Source organism: Pollicipes pollicipes, unplaced genomic scaffold, assembly GCF_011947565.3.
Source record: "Pollicipes pollicipes isolate AB1234 unplaced genomic scaffold, Ppol_2.1 Scaffold_7261;HRSCAF=8764_pilon_pilon_pilon, whole genome shotgun sequence".
NCBI classification, from domain to species: domain Eukaryota; kingdom Metazoa; phylum Arthropoda; class Thecostraca; order Pollicipedomorpha; family Pollicipedidae; genus Pollicipes; species Pollicipes pollicipes.
In genome coordinates, this window is record NW_023597054.1 from 32,890,824 (window position 1) to 32,908,151 (window position 17,328).

A 17,328-nucleotide genomic window follows, 5' to 3' on the forward strand; every position below is an offset into this window, starting at 1 on the left:
ACCTCGTTTAGCCTTGCCTTATAGCAAGGCTATCTAACGTTTAGCCTTGCCTTATAGCAAGGCTATCTAACGAGGTAGAACCGTCTGGTCCGAAAAAGTGGCAACATAGAGCTTGCTTGAGAAAAGAGGTAGTTTGGAAGCAAAGCCTGCCTGACGTCAAGTATACCATATTTGATGACGTCAGTGGCACGGAGCCCTGTCAGTTAGCCAGCTGACTGTCACACAACCCATTAGTTTGAATAGTGGGCATGTATTGGTGGCGTGCGGCTGGCTGTTCCCCGTTGGACTGAGAAGAAATTATCCGTCATTTCGCTATTCGCACACATTTCTGGAATGAGCAGTGAGTCATGGAACAGTTAAGCCTAATCAGAATGTACGATTTTTGCATGTATGATGATATAACACGGGGTTATATGTCATGCGGCGTTTGTGGCGTATTGCATTCCATGACCAGGCTTGTCGTTAGATAGCCTTAGGCTTGTCTGTGCCGTTTGTGCCTGGTGGCAGAGTTGAACAGCTCAACTTGCATAATTTACATTACCTATAAGTATGATTATATGAACATTTGCAATATTGATTTGTAATAGCTCTCGCTCTTCTTATCACAGTGATGTGAGTGCAGTAAGGTAAGTACAGTAAAACCCTATGATATTGGCTTTATGATGCTACTGTCAAGTGTTTCTTTACATCAGGGTTTGTACACATATGCATAATAAAATGTTCACAGACTGAGCATTTTAAATGCTACCAATTGTTCAAGACAAACTGCTCAGGAGATCTCTCGTACGAGGCGTAGTCATGGCGACTGGCCACAACCCACTGATATAAGGCGCCAAGCAACTGCGACACGCGATGCGCTACAAACGCCGCATGACGTTTAACCCCTAGTTATGTACACCCCACGGAAGAATATAAAATTCTGATGAGGTCAAACTATTCCGAGGCTTCAATCTCCCTGCCAGAATTGTGTTTGCATGAAAAAACCGTGGACCACTCATTCAGAGTCCAACCGGGAAACGCCAGCCGCACGCCCCCAAAACATACTCACCATTCAAACTAGTGGGTTGTGTAGCAGTCAGCTGGCTAATTGGGAGGCTTCCGTGCCACTGACGTCATCAAATATGGTATACTTGACGTCATGCAGGCTTTGCTGCCAAAATACCTGTATTCTCACGTAAGCTCGATGTTGCCATTTTTTGATAGTGTTAACCGATACGGATGACACCCCCCTGCTATAAGGATAGCAGCGTTTGTTTTGTCGCGTCTGCGCCAGAGATGCCGCCGGTTTTTTAAGTTTTGAAAACTTTGGGCAGGAAGGTATCTGTCATGAGACCTGTCATTAAAGCATGATCTTTCTTAAGGCCAGCTTACCGCAATTATAACAGATTAGGCGTCTTTGCAAACGTTTTTAAATTTTTGCGGTCCATTCCTAGCTGACAAGCGCTGATAAAAGGTGTGCGGTAGGAAAATACGCGCTGAAAGGTTGTGAAAGTTTTGTAAAGTTTTCCATCATAATCCTTCAGAAAAGCGGCTTGTATTGAAATTTTCCTTAGATGCGAAGAAAACATGTTTTCCATATCATATTGAGCCGTATATTACCGATGCGCTTCATGCCCGTTCGCGATAAACGCTGTGCGCCATCTCGCGGAGCAGAAGTCACGCCCAAGGTATCGTCAAAACCCCTGATGGGGCTGAGCCAAATGGCGAAACAGCGTGACCATTTGACGCCAACAGAGTTGGGAACTTTGCAGTTATTTACATTTTAAGCGACGGAACAGGATTATTGTGAGGACTTTTTTCGTGCCAATATATGGCAAACTGAAGGGGTTTTTGTTTTTGCTAGAACAATTTTCAAGGTTAAGCTTCCCTCATTCTAGGCGTCAGTGCGTTAAGTTCGAGAGCGGTTCCGCAAATGCCGCGTTGGTCGCCTCCCAGCTATTGGCTGTGTGGAAATGCGTCGGGCAGTGTTAGCCCGGCGGAGCTCCGAAATCTTCGCTTCATATCAACTGGTCAATCTAACGTGTTTCGCAATTGATATAAATGGTGCGAGCGGTCAGTGCAGAAGGAGGACGTCATCATACCACTGGACGACTAAATTAGCAATAAATGTCCCGTTAACACTCCCAACCTGGAGTCGTTAGCTGTTTCTGGTCTCCCAGTCTCTTAGGTCCAGTTGACGCCCCTATGGGCCGACCAGTATCGAGATCGCCTGTGATTTCTGAACGGTACGTTCTCCTGACCTGTACAACTGGTTTCACGTACTTACCTGGTGTGGTTGCCGAGGTCTGATATTGGTCCATACAAACCCATAGAGCGGGCGGATTTACGGCTTGCGCACAATACCGCGCGATAGTCTCCAAATCGCGATCCACTCGCGTGAGAAGCTTAACCGTTTTCTCCTCCGTAAGCACTAGGTAGACGCATGTCGCAGCGACGTCTAGTCCCCGAGATCTTATCCTGTCCCCGACCAGTGTCCTCCAGCTTTTCCGCGATTCGAAGATCTTACGCGTCCTTTGTTAATTGAATGGAGAGGTAAAACAGCGGAGGTAAATCAACGTTGCAACACGCCGCCTGCCCAAACAGCTGATATTTAAGTGCCTTAATAACGTTACCGCACAACTTCTCATAAATTGTGTCAATGGTTGCAGAAAATTTCACGTTTTTATGACTGTTGAAATTGTATGATGCGTGACGCGCAGGACTGGTATTTCCTACACGTTTGACATTGCTCACCGAAACCAGGCAATGCATAAAATCAAGTGGCAATGACCACGCCGTCTTCCGCTGAATAGCTCAGGTACGTGCAGGGAAAAAAACTCATTGTAACCAAGCGTTGATTTCTTCGTTTTGCATGATGCGCTCAAAAATTGTCACTACCCTTCGTTCTGGAATTCTGGGTTATGGGACACTTTCATTTATCACACGATTATCTCATGGGACACTCACTCAAAAAGGCATTTAAACCTCTAGGAAATAGCGATGAGCCTCCTGTCAGATGTCAGAAGTCCACCAAGGGATACGGACGGCTCTGTTATATTGGCGACGGTATCACATACACGCACGCACACGCACACATGCACGCACGCACGCACGCACGCACTGCTCACAGAAGCAATCGCTGCACTAACCTGAGAATGCGCCTGTAGATAGAAAAGAGAGGCCGGTTGATCCCCCGCGCCACAGTCCGGTAGAAGTTCTTCCTCTCGTCCTTAGAGCAGCGGAATATTATGTCTTCCGGATTATTAATTCCCCGATCCTGCATAAAACACAGAGAAACATTGCGAAAGCCGGAAAAGACACACATCATTTCCACTAGAAAAAGCAGTCACGGTTCTGGTCCAGGGGTCACGCGCCCTTCGCTTCATTTGTCGCGTCAGACTCTTGGTGGGTCAGTGGGTGGCGGGTGACCCGACCGGGTCAGCGTCGTCCAGCTGGCGATAAATGAAGGAATCCGACAGCGGGCCAGGGACAGCGCCTGTTTTGTGAGGAGCAGTGACGGTTAAAGCTGAAGCGGTCGTCTACATTGTTGATGCGCCAAAGTGAAGCGATCGCTGAATATGGCGTCCGATGGTCGCTACGCCGTGCCGGGCAGCGACGGTGAAATCTTCACGGAGATGACGGTAACCATTTGTGCCAAATTTAGGATATCAGTCATTTTAAACGGCTAATTAAAAGTGAGGAGCAGGGGCGGATCGGACCACGCAAGTCTTCAAAATGCCGGTATTATCGAGAACAATCCACGAAATAGTGTTTTGCGGTAACAACTAGTTGTAAATGCCTTCAAAATATGATGGGACGAATGACTGAAATAGTAAAAAAACTAACTTCAAAATACCCCCTACTAAACTTAACCACACAGGGGCATCAGGCACAAAAACTCAGGAGTTATGGCGACGCATGGTTGAGAAGGACAGCACTGCTAAGGAACCCGATAACGCTGTGAAGCGTGCGGTAGACGTCTGCGGGGCGTAACGCTGTGAAGCGCGCGGTGGACGTTTGCGGGACGAAACGCTGTGAAGCGCGCGGTGGACGTCTGCGGGGCGTAACGCTGTGAGGCGCGCGGTGGGTGTTTGCGGGGCGCAGGAAGACATATTGGATGAGTTCGATGTTTTACCGGCGCTGCGGACATCCTACGGAGAACGGCCTCGGCGCAGCACTATTAGCAGTGTGCTGCGTATTGCGTCACGCGTCGGCCGTCGCGGCTTCGGTGGTGCCCGGCCGCGACTATGCATCAGGTCACTAGACGGGCATCGCTGTGCCCGAGCTGACAGATTTCAGACGCCGCGGTTGACGAACGATTCTCTGTCGGTTCGTACGTACATGCCAGTCCAGCGTCCGTACGCGGCGCGCTGCTGAGCAGCCGCAACCGGCTGCACCGCATGTCGGCGGGTCAGATCCCCTCTACATCAGTGAGTTCCTGCCAGATCCGCTTTAAATCAGCGTGTCCCTGTCAGATCCCCTCTACATCAGTGAGTTCCTGCCAGATCCGCTTTACATCAGCGTGTCCCTGTCAGATCCCCTCTACATCAGCGTGTCCCTGTCAGATCCCCTCTACATCAGCGTGTCCCTGTCAGATGCCCTCTACATCAGCGCGTCACTGTCAGATCCGCTCTACATGATCCGCTCTACATCAGCGTGTCCCTGTCAGATCCCCTCTACATCAGCGTGTCCCTGTCAGATGCCCTCTACATCAGCGCGTCACTGTCAGATCCGCTCTACATCAGTGCGTCCCTGTCAGCTCCCTACATCAGCGCATCCATGGGGGTAGGGAGAATCTTCACTAAAAATAGCTACCCTCTGCGCAAAATAAAAAGCGTAATACATCATCTTCGTACAAAAATGGAAACGACAACATCTCGCATCCACCGAAAGATAACACATCAATTTCGCTTCCATTCGTAGACAACCTTTCTAAAACATTAAACTCGAAAATACGTTCATCGGGCCTCTCTGCTCGAGTGGCATAGAAAAGTGGACGGGCGCCTAAACATCAATTTTCCCAGTCTGCCCTTGACCCTCCAACAAGCCCTTCCGTAGGTAACCGCACGTGTGAAGCCTGCCAGGCGGGTGTGATGGGCAGATGCACAAAACGCAACGCCATCTGCCTGGTAACTTGTCAGTTGTGTACCACTGATTAAAAGATCCCGCTACCTTGGTGAGAAAGCGCGTGCTGAGTGAAGAAGAAACTAGCTTCCATTCGTAGACAACCTTTCTAAAACATTAAACTCGAAAATACGTTCATCGGGCCTCTCTGCTCGAGTGGCATAGAAAAGTGGACGGGCGCCTAAACATCAATTTTCCCAGTCTGCCCTTGACCCTCCAACAAGCCCTTCCGTAGGTAACCGCACGTGTGAAGCCTGCCAGGCGGGTGTGATGGGCAGATGCACAAAACGCAACGCCATCTGCCTGGTAACTTGTCAGTTGTGTACCACTGATTAAAAGATCCCGCTACCTTGGTGAGAAAGCGCGTGCTGAGTGAAGAAGAAACAATGAGCATCTTCGAGACACAAAGGCGAAAAACAAAGCTTACAGAACTCCTCTCGTTGACCATATTATAAAGAAAACACCCCACAGATTCCATTTCACCGGAAACTCAAACAAAAAAATTGCGTGCTTGCAGGGACGTTGCCGTGCTAAAAGTAGTTGAATCAATGGCCATTGGCGACCACAAACTGGGCATGGCATGTGCTTCATCGTGGCGGCTTATCACCCCCACACTACTCGCGTCCACCATTGGTGGCATCTCTGTCCCGCATGTCACTCGCCCATGGTATGTGGCCATCGCTTGTGGTCTGTGATCTGTGATCGCTCGTGTGCCGCTCATTTAACTTAGGGGCTTCTGGCTAATGCTATCGTCCTGGACTTAAAAAACACGAGACTTAGAATTTTGCTAGCTTGTGAAATCTTTCACGTTGAGAAACTGAAACTGAGCAAGCCGTAAAAGTGAACCCTACGTCCTGTTTCGAGTCCTGTTTTAAAGAGAATGTTCCACATCTAAAAATATTAAGGCAAGCATCAGATATGATAAAAATTTACTTTTAACTATTGGTACACTTTTAAGCGCAAAAGCTGTTCTAGAAAGCATCATTTCTCGGTTTAGTAAATATGCTCTCCAATAAGTCATTGTTTGATTACGTCATCGTACCCTGCACAACATTGAGAGCCAATTACAGCCGTTAGATCTGGAAATACAACTCATGAACGCCAGATATGAAAGACTCGACAATTATGTTTATATTGGCCTTGACCGTTACATGGCCAATGGAATGACAATATCTGAATGACGTTATTGTGACGTCATGCCTGGGTGACCTATAAACAGTCTCCCAGTATGACACCTTCGCAGGCGTGTAGCCCAGAAACTAGAAGGGTTTAGGTCTCAAAATGGATAGAGCTGTGAATTGCACCGAATAATTTTCGAGACGGCCATCTCAGTTCAAGTCCCCACACAAATGTGCAACACTCTTTTCAACATCCCGTGACCATTTTCGTTATTGTTTTCATGACCTCCAGTCTCAGCTCTGCGCTGGATCAAATTTAGTACATATACCTGACTCGCACAACGACTGAGCATTGCAGGCCTGGGAAATGGCGGCATGCCAGGTGGGAAGCTTAGACTAACCCCATTTAATGAGCCAGGCATATGACTTTAAAAAATGACGCTGAGAAGCGGAGCGCTGAAATGAATACCGTCGGCAAGACCCACCTGGCAACATCGAGGACTGGTGGGCTATCACACAGGCCACGACATACTGCGAGTGCATGCTCAAAAGGATAAATTATTCCAAGGTTCTACGAATATCCCCCATTTTTGCCGATTTTTCGGATATTGTATAGAGAGATGCCGTAGTTGATAGGAGCCCACTGGACGAAAACCACTAACGATCCTCATTAAACATGACGCCAACCATTAGTTCAGATCCGGTCGGCTTCAGCCAGGGATTAAGAGCATTCTGTAATGAGCTCGGTAAGCTGCAGAGCTACGGAAAAGCTCGACGAACGCGCACTTCGTAACATACTACCAAGAAGTCTTACACAGCACATAATCTTCCTTGTCCCCTGAGATACAGGGCTTCTCTACAAACCTAAGACTATCTTAGCCTCCTGAACACCACACAAAAATCGTGCGTAGACGATAGCAATGATACCGCTACATGAGAGTAATTACATACTGCAATGAAAACCTTCAACCAAAGCACCGTTAAGACGGAGCAATAGCCTTACCTCTCAAAGAAAAACCAGGAGAATGGAGATACAGCTGGGTTAGTCTCCTGTTTTTTTTTCTCCAAGGAATGAGGCTATTACTACTGTCTTATCTACGTGAATAATGTTCCTCGGTAATGCACTGGACAACTTAAAAAGCGCCGCTAGAACAATCGATCCCGGTACGAATGCACTGGTACGCAGTGGAGAGCCCGTATAGATTAAGGGCTTTCTATTAGCACCATTTTCTCTTCGGATGAACCTGAAGCCTGGCCCATCCCAGGCGATCCAAACACCGCCTTCTAAAATGAGCTCTGCTTTTGCTGCGCTGGGCCGTTAGCACTCACGATCCGCCAAATACAAGCATTGAAAACATTCCAACTGGCAAAAACGATTGCAAATGTCCCTTCGAGTAAATCATGTGACGCATTTGATGGAGCGATCATTCTTTTTCCAAGATACGGTTCCAATATTTGCTTGAAAGAATCTCAGGACTTCAAGACGGACCTGAGCAACGTGGAATTGAAACACATTGGCTAAAGGGTCGAAAACAAGGCTTCATTGTGCTCGGAGCTCGGGTTTAAATGGACGGCCTGATAGATAAGTTGTCACAATTACGAACGATATTGCCAACCCGTCCACATGGGCTGCTCTTTGAAAAAGAGGATCGCTAAAAGCGGACCTAGATTCCGGGTGTGCAAAATATTGTCGCTCACGCCGCTTTGTTCCCAAATTAAGTAAGCAAAGTTCAAATCAAAGTAGGTCCAAGTTTGACTGAAAATCAGTAAAAATAAACGTTCAATACGCCAGTCACCTCAAAACAACAAATTCAATTTGAATCAACTAAAACGCAACTTTACTTTCTAAGTTAATTTAGATCAGTTCAAATATTTGCAAGGGTGACGCGGTAGCACGTTCAAGCAATAGCTGATAATGATATAACACGCATGCTATGCAAAGCATGAGCTGGAAGCTCCTGTGCTAACAATAATAAACGCTCAGTACGCCATGGGTACTGGTTTAACGACGTCATTAGGCACGCAATGATAATTTTGGCAAACTCGCACAGTTTTTGCCCTTATAATATTGTAATGACAAAACAACTTTTGTCAACATGACCATCGCTTGCCTAATGACGCAGCTTAACCAGCATCTCCTGGCATGGGTGTAGGTGTCATCTCCTGGCATGGGTGTCTCTGATACCGGGGAGCACAAATCAGGATTGGCGGGGTCAAGCTTGGAGCTGGGGAAACAACCTGACCTGAAAATGGCATGCTTCATGGGAAAAGGTGGTAAACGTGCATCTAAAGGGCAAATTTGGAGGGCACAAAAACCGCACCTTAAGAAAATTGGGGACATGTAAATCTCAGAATTTACAATCGCTCCTTCTGGTCTCTGGAGGGCTACATCCTCAGCTTAAGAACTCCCAACTCATAATGCCGAAAAAAACAAAAGTTTAATGCCTTAATTGTTTAAATGAAGTATTTCACACGATTTTCGTTTCACACAGTATCATAATTTGCCCGCATCTTGGTATCTGCACTCACCCGGTACCAGCGTAGACGCGCCGCCAACCGAGACAGGTCATAAAGCCTGACTAGGTTTCAGTCCAATATGAGAGCGATTTGACCACGCCCTCCACGTGGTTCAAAAGCAAGCGGTTGAAAATGAGCCCAAAACGGCGAAATGACATCGTTTGATGTAACTTGGCAGACGTGACACACGTGAAGCCTACCGTTTGGAAGCCGGGCTCGGCCGACCTAGCGCATGCACCATCGCGCTTCGGACAGCAGGTGCGGTCAGGATTGCCCTAGCATTGTCTTCGGAAGGAGCACGTCCCGTTAATTTAATGCATATGGCAGCGTCCATATTACACCGGACGGCATCCGAGGCGATCAGCAAAGCGCCTAAAAAGAAGTAATCACGAGCTAGCTCACATGGTGATTCGGCGGGCTGTTGCAGCGAGACACACAGTTGGGTAAGGGAGGTCAATTTGACCCCGCCTCCCCTAGCGTCGATTTTTTTTTTCTAGGATCATTTCCGAACAACACCGTATAGCCGTGCGAAACTTTGCGTACCTGTAGGCAGCTGAAGAGTAAATCTTCTGGCATAGAAAATATAACTCGCAAAAGGCTGGCCTATGACGGGTAAAAGTCAGGCCCTGGCTTTCAGCGAAGGCCAGACAACGAAGGCAACTCCTGTGGAATTGTCCAAGCTGAAGCGATAACAGGGTGTTAGACGAAGTCATGCACCTCTTTAAATAGTTTCTTAGACAATAGGACAATTCAACTTGGGACTACGACCAACTGCATTGACCTTGCGGCAGGTAGAAAGGCACACAGACTAAGGTCAAAACTATGCCGCCTTTTTGCTGGAAAACTTTTTCATGAGATAGTTTCTGGCGTTTATTCATAATTCCTGGATCACAGCGACGTTACAAAATTATCTTGACTTCATGTGGGTCACGAGAGGTCAATGATCTAAAATGGACCCGATCAACATTTTGTTTTGAGGTGCGTGCCGCCTAGGGTAGTACCTGGCGCTGATTGTAAATCAAAACATTACAACGACCCCGACGGATTTTAACACCATTGCCTTCTGAAGGTCGAATGAGGTCGAGCACCTGATTGGAACACCGCGATATTTTGTTGATAAGAGGTATTTAGGATAGAGGTAGAGGTCAGAGGTCAGGTCAGTAGAGGTCACATTCATATGGAGCTTTGAACTGAAATAGCTATCCTAAAGATCATTCGGCGCAGTTCACAGCCGCCATTATTAAGACCTAAACCATTCTAGTTTCCGAGCCACATGGTCACAAAGATGTGCAGACTGTTTCGTGTAGACTATTTCAAGGTCACCCAGGAACCCATGACGCCATAATAACGTCATTCAAATCCCACCATTTCATCGGCCATGCCGCGATTAAGGCAAATCAAGGCCAGAAAAAGCCGTGCTAAAGGTCTAAAGGTCGGTTGAAGCCATTCGGCAGGACGGACTGTGCCGAATATTGCGGCACGTTAGATTTTCGCCACCAAATTTTGTCACTGTTCTGACATTACAAGATCAGGTGGTAAAGCTCAAAGCTCACACAACAAGCACTGCTTAGCATGAGCTCTGATCACGGAGATCCATTCAATTAAAAGGCTTGGATTAAACGCAACACGCACGCGCGCGCGCACGCACGTACGTACGCACGTACGTACGTACGTACGTACGTACGCACGCACGCACGCACGCACGCACGCACGCACGCACGCACGCACGCACGCACAACACACACACACACACACACACACACACACACACACACACACACACACACACACACACACACACACACACACACACACACACACACACACACACACACACACACACACACACACACACACACACACACACACACACACACACACACACACACATCCGCATTCAGCCAGCCATCATGGGCGCTGGACACATACCAATGAAGGCTGGGCGCCACTTTGGTAACGGCACCGTATCGCATCATGCCCATATGTAGTCGTCTGCCGGACTGACGTCACCTTCCAGAAGTGGCTGAGAGGTGTGTTGGTGCGACTATAATGTGCGGATTGGCCGACGACACAACAGTGTGAGACCCTGCACGCATGGCTTGATTGGCTTGGACTGCAATAACTTGATACGTGTGGACATACCTAGCATATGGCTTACTTTGTGCATGCTGCGATATTACGTATGTGCTTTCATTTATCGAACACCGCAATTTGATGCGACTTTGTGAAGAAAAGTTAGTGAAAAGGGGGCAGAGATAGTTTCTTAAAGAGGCAATAATATTTTAAAAGCATTAGCGGCACTTTGGCACCTAATAACATGTATGATCTTATGGCGTTTTCTATTTTACCTGTTTAATGAGCGTGGTAGCCTGAGGCAGTCCATTGGGTAATTTTCGCCGAAATATGAGAGCGAGGCCGCAGACTGGCATTTCACAGGCCGATCATTCATGGAATCCACCATATATCCCATAACAGTACCACCACTATGCTTCTAAACAGCACGCCGCTAAAACCGTGCGACCCTGCGGAGAAACCCAAGCACAGCACAGAACAGCCAGTGCTGCACCACCCAGCAGAGCAGGCCCATCAGCCCCGTGGGGCGGGCCGGCGCCGCCGACTGACCCGGCAGAACTGCTCCATATTGGCCGAGAGCGTGTCGACCTCCTCGCGACTCCACATGCCAGTCTTCATCTGGCGGCCGTCGCCGGCGGCCCGGTCAGCGCTGCTGAACCACGACTGCGAGCTGCCGTCGTCAGGCGCCGAGTCAGTGGCGCACTGGTCTCCCCCCTGGGGACGGCATCGGCGTCACCGTCACCACCGGCTCCGGCATCACCACCGCCCACAGGGTGGATGTAAGCGGCAATGCCCGACAGCGAAGGCAAAACACCGGCAGTCCGACCCGTCCCGCACCCGGCGCTGCATCCAGTGGTCATTACCTGGCGTACATACAGCAAACAGTTACACAGCTAGCCGCGGTTACAGCAACGATAGACGGATTTCACGCGATGCGAGGCGCTATCCCGAATGTCGAAATGCGGTCGCGATATTTCCCCTCTTTGGGCATGGAAGCACAGCGCGGTACCACCGATGGTCTGATCATGGCACTGTATGACAGGATGAATGCTCCTCACTGCTTTTTGCCTCCCAGAATGGCGAGAAACTTGCCAGGATGCAACAGCCTGACTGCGGAGACAATGTCCACGACAGAAGCTACGCGTGGCATGGACTCGGATTCCTGAGCTCTATGCCACATTACAATAAAGGATAGCCCGCCCACAAAAGAGGAACTGTGTTCCTAGCGTACAAAGGTCACACGTGAAGTGATTATGGCGCAACAACGAATTTGGCACTCATGGCTATTAACATCCAGTCTATTGACGCTTTGTCTACAAGTCCGTCAGGCGGCACTGTCCCTGAGTTATTGCTACCAGTAGCTGTTAGCGGCTGGGTTGACACCACAGCGTCAGGTCGTCCCACCTCTGCGGAGGCGGCGTCCGCCTCCTGGTCCTGGTCCAGGACCTCCAGGATGACGGGCTGGCCGTCCTCCTGGAAGAGCACGCGCTGGCTGAGGCCGGCCTCTACCACCGAGTGCAGCGGCACGGCCGTGGCCACGCCCTCCTCGCTGAGCACGACAGCCACGCGGCGTCGGCCGGCCGCGTCCGCTCCGGCGGCCTCCACGGCGGCGGCGGCCGCCGCGGCGCTGGCGTCGCCGGCCACTGTGGGCCGGCCGGGAGATTATGAACGGCCGGTCAACTGACGGCCGCCGGCGACACGCGGTCCACAGAGCCGGGTGGCATGTCAGGAACATAGTCATGAGCGGGCCCAGCGGGCCGCGACGGCCGTCCATCCGACATGTGATGCCCATACCGCGGCAAGGTGCACCGCTAGGCGTGGCCGAGTCGACCCGACACAGCATAGCGGCGTGACGGCCGTCCGTCCTGCAGACGAGCGTGTGCGACGCCAGGGAGCTGCGTACCGTGTTGTCCCGAGTCCAGAGTCCTGCAGACGAGTGTGTGCGACGCCAGGGAGCTGCGTACCGTGTTGTCCCGAGTCCAGAGTCCTGCAGACGAGTGTGTGCGACGCCAGGGAGCTGCGTACCGTGTTGTCCCGAGTCCAGAGTCCTGCAGACGAGTGTGTGCGACGCCAGGGAGCTGCGTACCGTGTTGTCCCGAGTCCAGAGTCCTGCAGACGAGTGTGTGCGACGCCAGGGAGCTGCGTACCGTGTCGTCCCGAGTCCAGAGTCCTGCAGACGAGTGTGTGCGACGCCAGGGAGCTGCGCACCGTGTCGTCCCGAGTCCAGAGTCCTGCAGACGAGTGTGTGCGACGCCAGGGAGCTGCGTACCGTGTCGTCCCGAGTCCAGAGTCCTGCAGACGAGTGTGTGCGACGCCAGGGAGCTGCGCACCGTGTCGTCCCGAGTCCAGAGTCCTGCAGACGAGTGTGTGCGACGCCAGGGAGCTGCGCACCGTGTCGTCCCGAGTCCAGAGTCCTGCAGACGAGTGTGTGCGACGCCAGGGAGCTGCGCACCGTGTCGTCCCGAGTCCAGAGTCCTGCAGACGAGTGTGTGCGACGCCAGGGAGCTGCGTACCGTGTCGTCCCGAGTCCAGAGTCCTGCAGACGAGTGTGTGCGACGCCAGGGAGCTGCGTACCGTGTTGTCCCGAGTCGTGTCCTGCAGACGAGTGTGTGCGACGCCAGGGAGCTGCGTACCGTGTTGTACTGAGTCCAGAGTCCTGCAGACGAGTGTGTGCGACACCAGGGAGCTGCGTACCGTGTTGTCCCGAGTCGTGTCCTGCAGACGAGTGTGTGCGACGCCAGGGAGCTGCGTACCGTGTTGTCCCGAGTCGTGTCCTGCAGACGAGTGTGTGCGACGCCAGGGAGCTGCGTACCGTGTTGTCCCGAGTCCAGAGTCCTGCAGACGAGTGTGTGCGACGCCAGGGAGCTGCGTACCGTGTTGTCCCGAGTCGTGTCCTGCAGACGAGCGTGTGCGACACCAGGGAGCTGCGCACCGTGTTGTACTGAGTCCAGAGTCCTGCAGACGAGTGTGTGCGACACCAGGGAGCTGCGTACCGTGTTGTCCCGAGTTCAGTGTCCTGCAGACGAGTGTGTGCGACACCAGGGAGCTGCGTACCGTGTTGTCCCGAGTTCAGTGTCCTGCAGACGAGTGTGTGCGACACCAGGGAGCTGCGTACCGTGTTCTCCCGAGTCCAGCGGGCCGTCCGGGACGGCGTCCAACACCAGACTTTGGCCGCCACCGCACGCCTCGTGCGAGACCAGGGTGCCGAGCGCCGAGCTCGGTTCCTCCGACTTGCAGACGTCCGGCGGCTTGGAGTCGGTACGGATCAGCACCTGTTTGGGGTTGGAGTCGGTACAGATCAGCACCTGTTTGGGGTTGGAGTCAGTACGAATCAGCACCCATTTGGGGTTGAAGCACACCAGGTCAGAATCGAGGCAGCTCATCTGGACCGCGGTAACTAATGCTGCACGGTAGCTGCCACCAGTCGTCAAATCTGCACCAAACTACAGCTAGATCCGGGACGACGGCTGTCGCTATTGCTCTGCCACCAACACCTGACTGGCCTGACAACCAACATTCCCCAATCCGGATCCAACCCCTCATTCACCTGGCTGCCATCCTGCAGCTGGAACGTGTAGCCGAGGCCGGATATGTACTCGGGCCCACCAGCAGCCACCAGCTGCACCATCGCCTGCTCGTCGTCGGCCATCTGCCGGAGGGCGGTGAAGGTCACAGTCCCTTATACACTGGCTGGACGACCTGCGTCACCAGGCAGTCGGCGGCGAGTACGCCGACCGTCACCTGGTGTCGGCCGACGACGGCGCCTGCTCACATGCCGCATGGGTAACAAGGGTCACGAGTGTAATGATGGACTAAGGTGAAAAGACAAATTGTGATGACATCACATGCATTCACAACATCTCAGAAACCTTCACAACTGTACTTCTAAGGAAACCACAGTTTTTCAGAAACCCAAATTGTTCCGTTTTTTTTGTGCGGCGTTGCGGCACACCAAGATAGTTACACAGTGTATTAAAATGCTTTTGACATGCTCTTAAAGGGAGTGCTCCACACTTTTATGGGGTTTTGAACTGAAATGGCCACCTAGAAGACTGTTCAGTGCAGTACACAGCCTTGCCCTTCTTAATACATAAAACCCTCCAGTTGCCTAGCTACACACTAGTGAAGTTATGCATGCTATTTCAAGGACACTTGAGCATGCAAACACCATACAAACAGCATTCAAATACTTTTATGCCATTGGTTGAGTGGCAGTCATGGCCAGGACATCTATATTTGTGGAGTCATGCAAGTCTGGCATGCATGAGCATGGTTTTCAGAAACAGTGGACTTTGGCTCTCAATCAATGTTATGCACTCAGTGAAAGTTTCAAGCATGACTAAGTTGTTTGCTTATTTTGATTAGAGCCCCTTTGACCAGGAATGATCATTTCAGGGCTATGGAATGAAAGAGAGCGGATAAGGTGGCGGGAGGATGACAGGCATCTGGGAACCTACCCACTCTTGGCTGGCAAATGCAGCCTGCCCCAGATAAGTGGTGTGTCACAGGTATGCAGAATAAAGCAAGGGCAATGATAAAGGGGAATTTAGATACAACTCATGTTTTGAGCAACAGAAGATGGGGAGTTGGGTAGTGGTACTAGTAACAAAACAGACATGTCATGGAATGACTTATGGCCATGCTGACAACACAAGTCTGGCAGCACAGCCAACATTATACATACATTCTGGGATGCCATAAAACAATGACATGCTAAGGAGCATGTCTACCAAACCTTGTTGTCTATAGCAGTCTTTTCCACTTAAAAGTATACTAAATATTACTAGTGAGTTTTTACATCATATTCAATTATTGCTTCAATGCCTTCAAATGTGGAATATTCCCTTTAATAAAGAGTGCACTCACATCCTCAACTCACGGCAGTTTAAGCAAAACAGCATGGTTCAGCTCAAACAAGCAATCTATATTGATATGCACTGGATGTAATTAGGCAATGTGCTCATGTGGCACAAGAGACCAAGATGTATACCAATATGTGTGCTCACTGGAGAGGAGTAAAAGGTTTGATTTTGTAAAGCTTCTTTATTTTTCTAAATAACAGTTTCTTGATTACATAATCTATTTCATGTATTTATGCTTTTTTCCTGTCACTCAGTTTTCTCTTATACTTTAACACAGCAACTATTTATATTGTTGCTCAAATTTACATGGCCGATAACAAACTATGAATACCTATATTTTCAAAGTTTTTTTGAGCTTTTTTCAAAGAATGATAGCTGCATCAGAAAAATTGACACAAATGCCCTATACACCTGTAGCTGGTGCTCTTTGAACCAATGGATGCAGACTCAGAGCTTCATGCATATCAATGGAGGTCCAAAACATGTGACAGGCACAGATGGAATTCAAATTGCACAAAAATACAAAGCAAAGCATCTCATTGGCATGCTTGGATGGTAATATGAATGTAACTATGCCTGAATTTTAAATGCACCGCATGCACTCATTTGCACTCTTGGGTGTACATTTTCCTCATCCAGTTGTGTATCACCAAGCTGGATGGCACCACTTCCATTCTGTCGCCTTAGCATCATCGCTTGTTGGCAATGCTGTAAGCATGGAGTCCTAGTGATGATTGACAATATATATTATCATGATGTAGACTTTATGACGCGTCGACTTTAATGTTCATATGGCGCCCATAAGAGCCCCGATGGGGACCACAGCCTTTGACAAAATAAGGTCGACATCTGACAGGCATACTCTTACAAATTGTCACTCATTCAGTCTGGAGTTGCCTTCATACCTTCCCTCGTTCGGATTTCGATACTATCCTGAAATACACCTTGTGCGCACCCCCATCTGCCCACCATGCACTCAACCACCTAATCGCTTGTCTAAAAGCCGCAAAAATCGGATGGCCTTGGAAGGGGCTCCTCAGTCAGCTGGCTTAGTAGGAATCATGTCTAATAGACAAGCTTACAGTGTGGTAATTTTTGCGTGCTAAATAGTGCTCTATTTGTGCTAAATTACTTACATTGTGCTATTTTACGAATATGTGTGCTAGTTATTGGTACTTTGCCCTATCTAAAAGTTCTGGCTATTTCACCCCCAAATCCGGATTTTAAACTGCTTTTGTGCTATGATTAGCTCAATTCGTGCCATATGGTGCCAACCTTCGGCTAATTATTTGGTACCTTTCCTTGTATTCTACGCTATGATCGTGCAAATTCGTGTACGCTTGCGAATGAAACAACACGATTATCCTGAACACTATGAACTGGCGAAACTGAAGCGTAATAAGCCGAATGCGAGCTGGACTTTTTGGTGGAGGGGTGATTGCTGCACAAGGGTGATGACGTTATTATTCATTTTGGCGTTAGGCTTTTGCTCAAACGCATTCAAACTTGAAATGTTAATTGATAAGATACTTTTAGCTATTGACTGGTTCCTACTGCCTATCAAGGTACTCAGCACTTTTGATAACATACTTTTAGCTATTGATTGGTTCCTACTGCCTATCAAGGTACTCAGTCAGCACTTACTACCTGCAAAG

At 49.6% G+C, this 17,328-nt stretch overlaps 1 protein-coding gene across 2 annotated transcripts in view; it reads right to left on the reverse strand.

The window, feature by feature from the left end:
- LOC119112209 (cyclin-D-binding Myb-like transcription factor 1) overlaps nucleotides 1–16,691 on the reverse strand; it is a 46,323-nt gene extending 29,632 nt beyond the window's left edge. The window contains exons 1-7 of one of the 2 annotated variants that reach the window (XM_037236305.1): nucleotides 16,579–16,691; nucleotides 16,298–16,381; nucleotides 14,359–14,460; nucleotides 13,927–14,083; nucleotides 12,216–12,454; nucleotides 11,361–11,525; nucleotides 3,129–3,256 (exon numbers count right to left, since the gene is read on the reverse strand). In XM_037236305.1, the coding sequence (XP_037092200.1) occupies nucleotides 3,129–3,256; nucleotides 11,361–11,525; nucleotides 12,216–12,454; nucleotides 13,927–14,083; nucleotides 14,359–14,460; nucleotides 16,298–16,366 (860 nt within the window). In that variant the 5' untranslated portion in view covers nucleotides 16,367–16,381; nucleotides 16,579–16,691. The remainder of the gene's footprint in view (nucleotides 1–3,128; nucleotides 3,257–11,360; nucleotides 11,526–12,215; nucleotides 12,455–13,926; nucleotides 14,084–14,358; nucleotides 14,461–16,297; nucleotides 16,382–16,578) is intronic. The other variant, XM_037236306.1, reaches the window with a different exon arrangement.
- Between the last annotated feature and the right edge of the window lie 637 nt (nucleotides 16,692–17,328).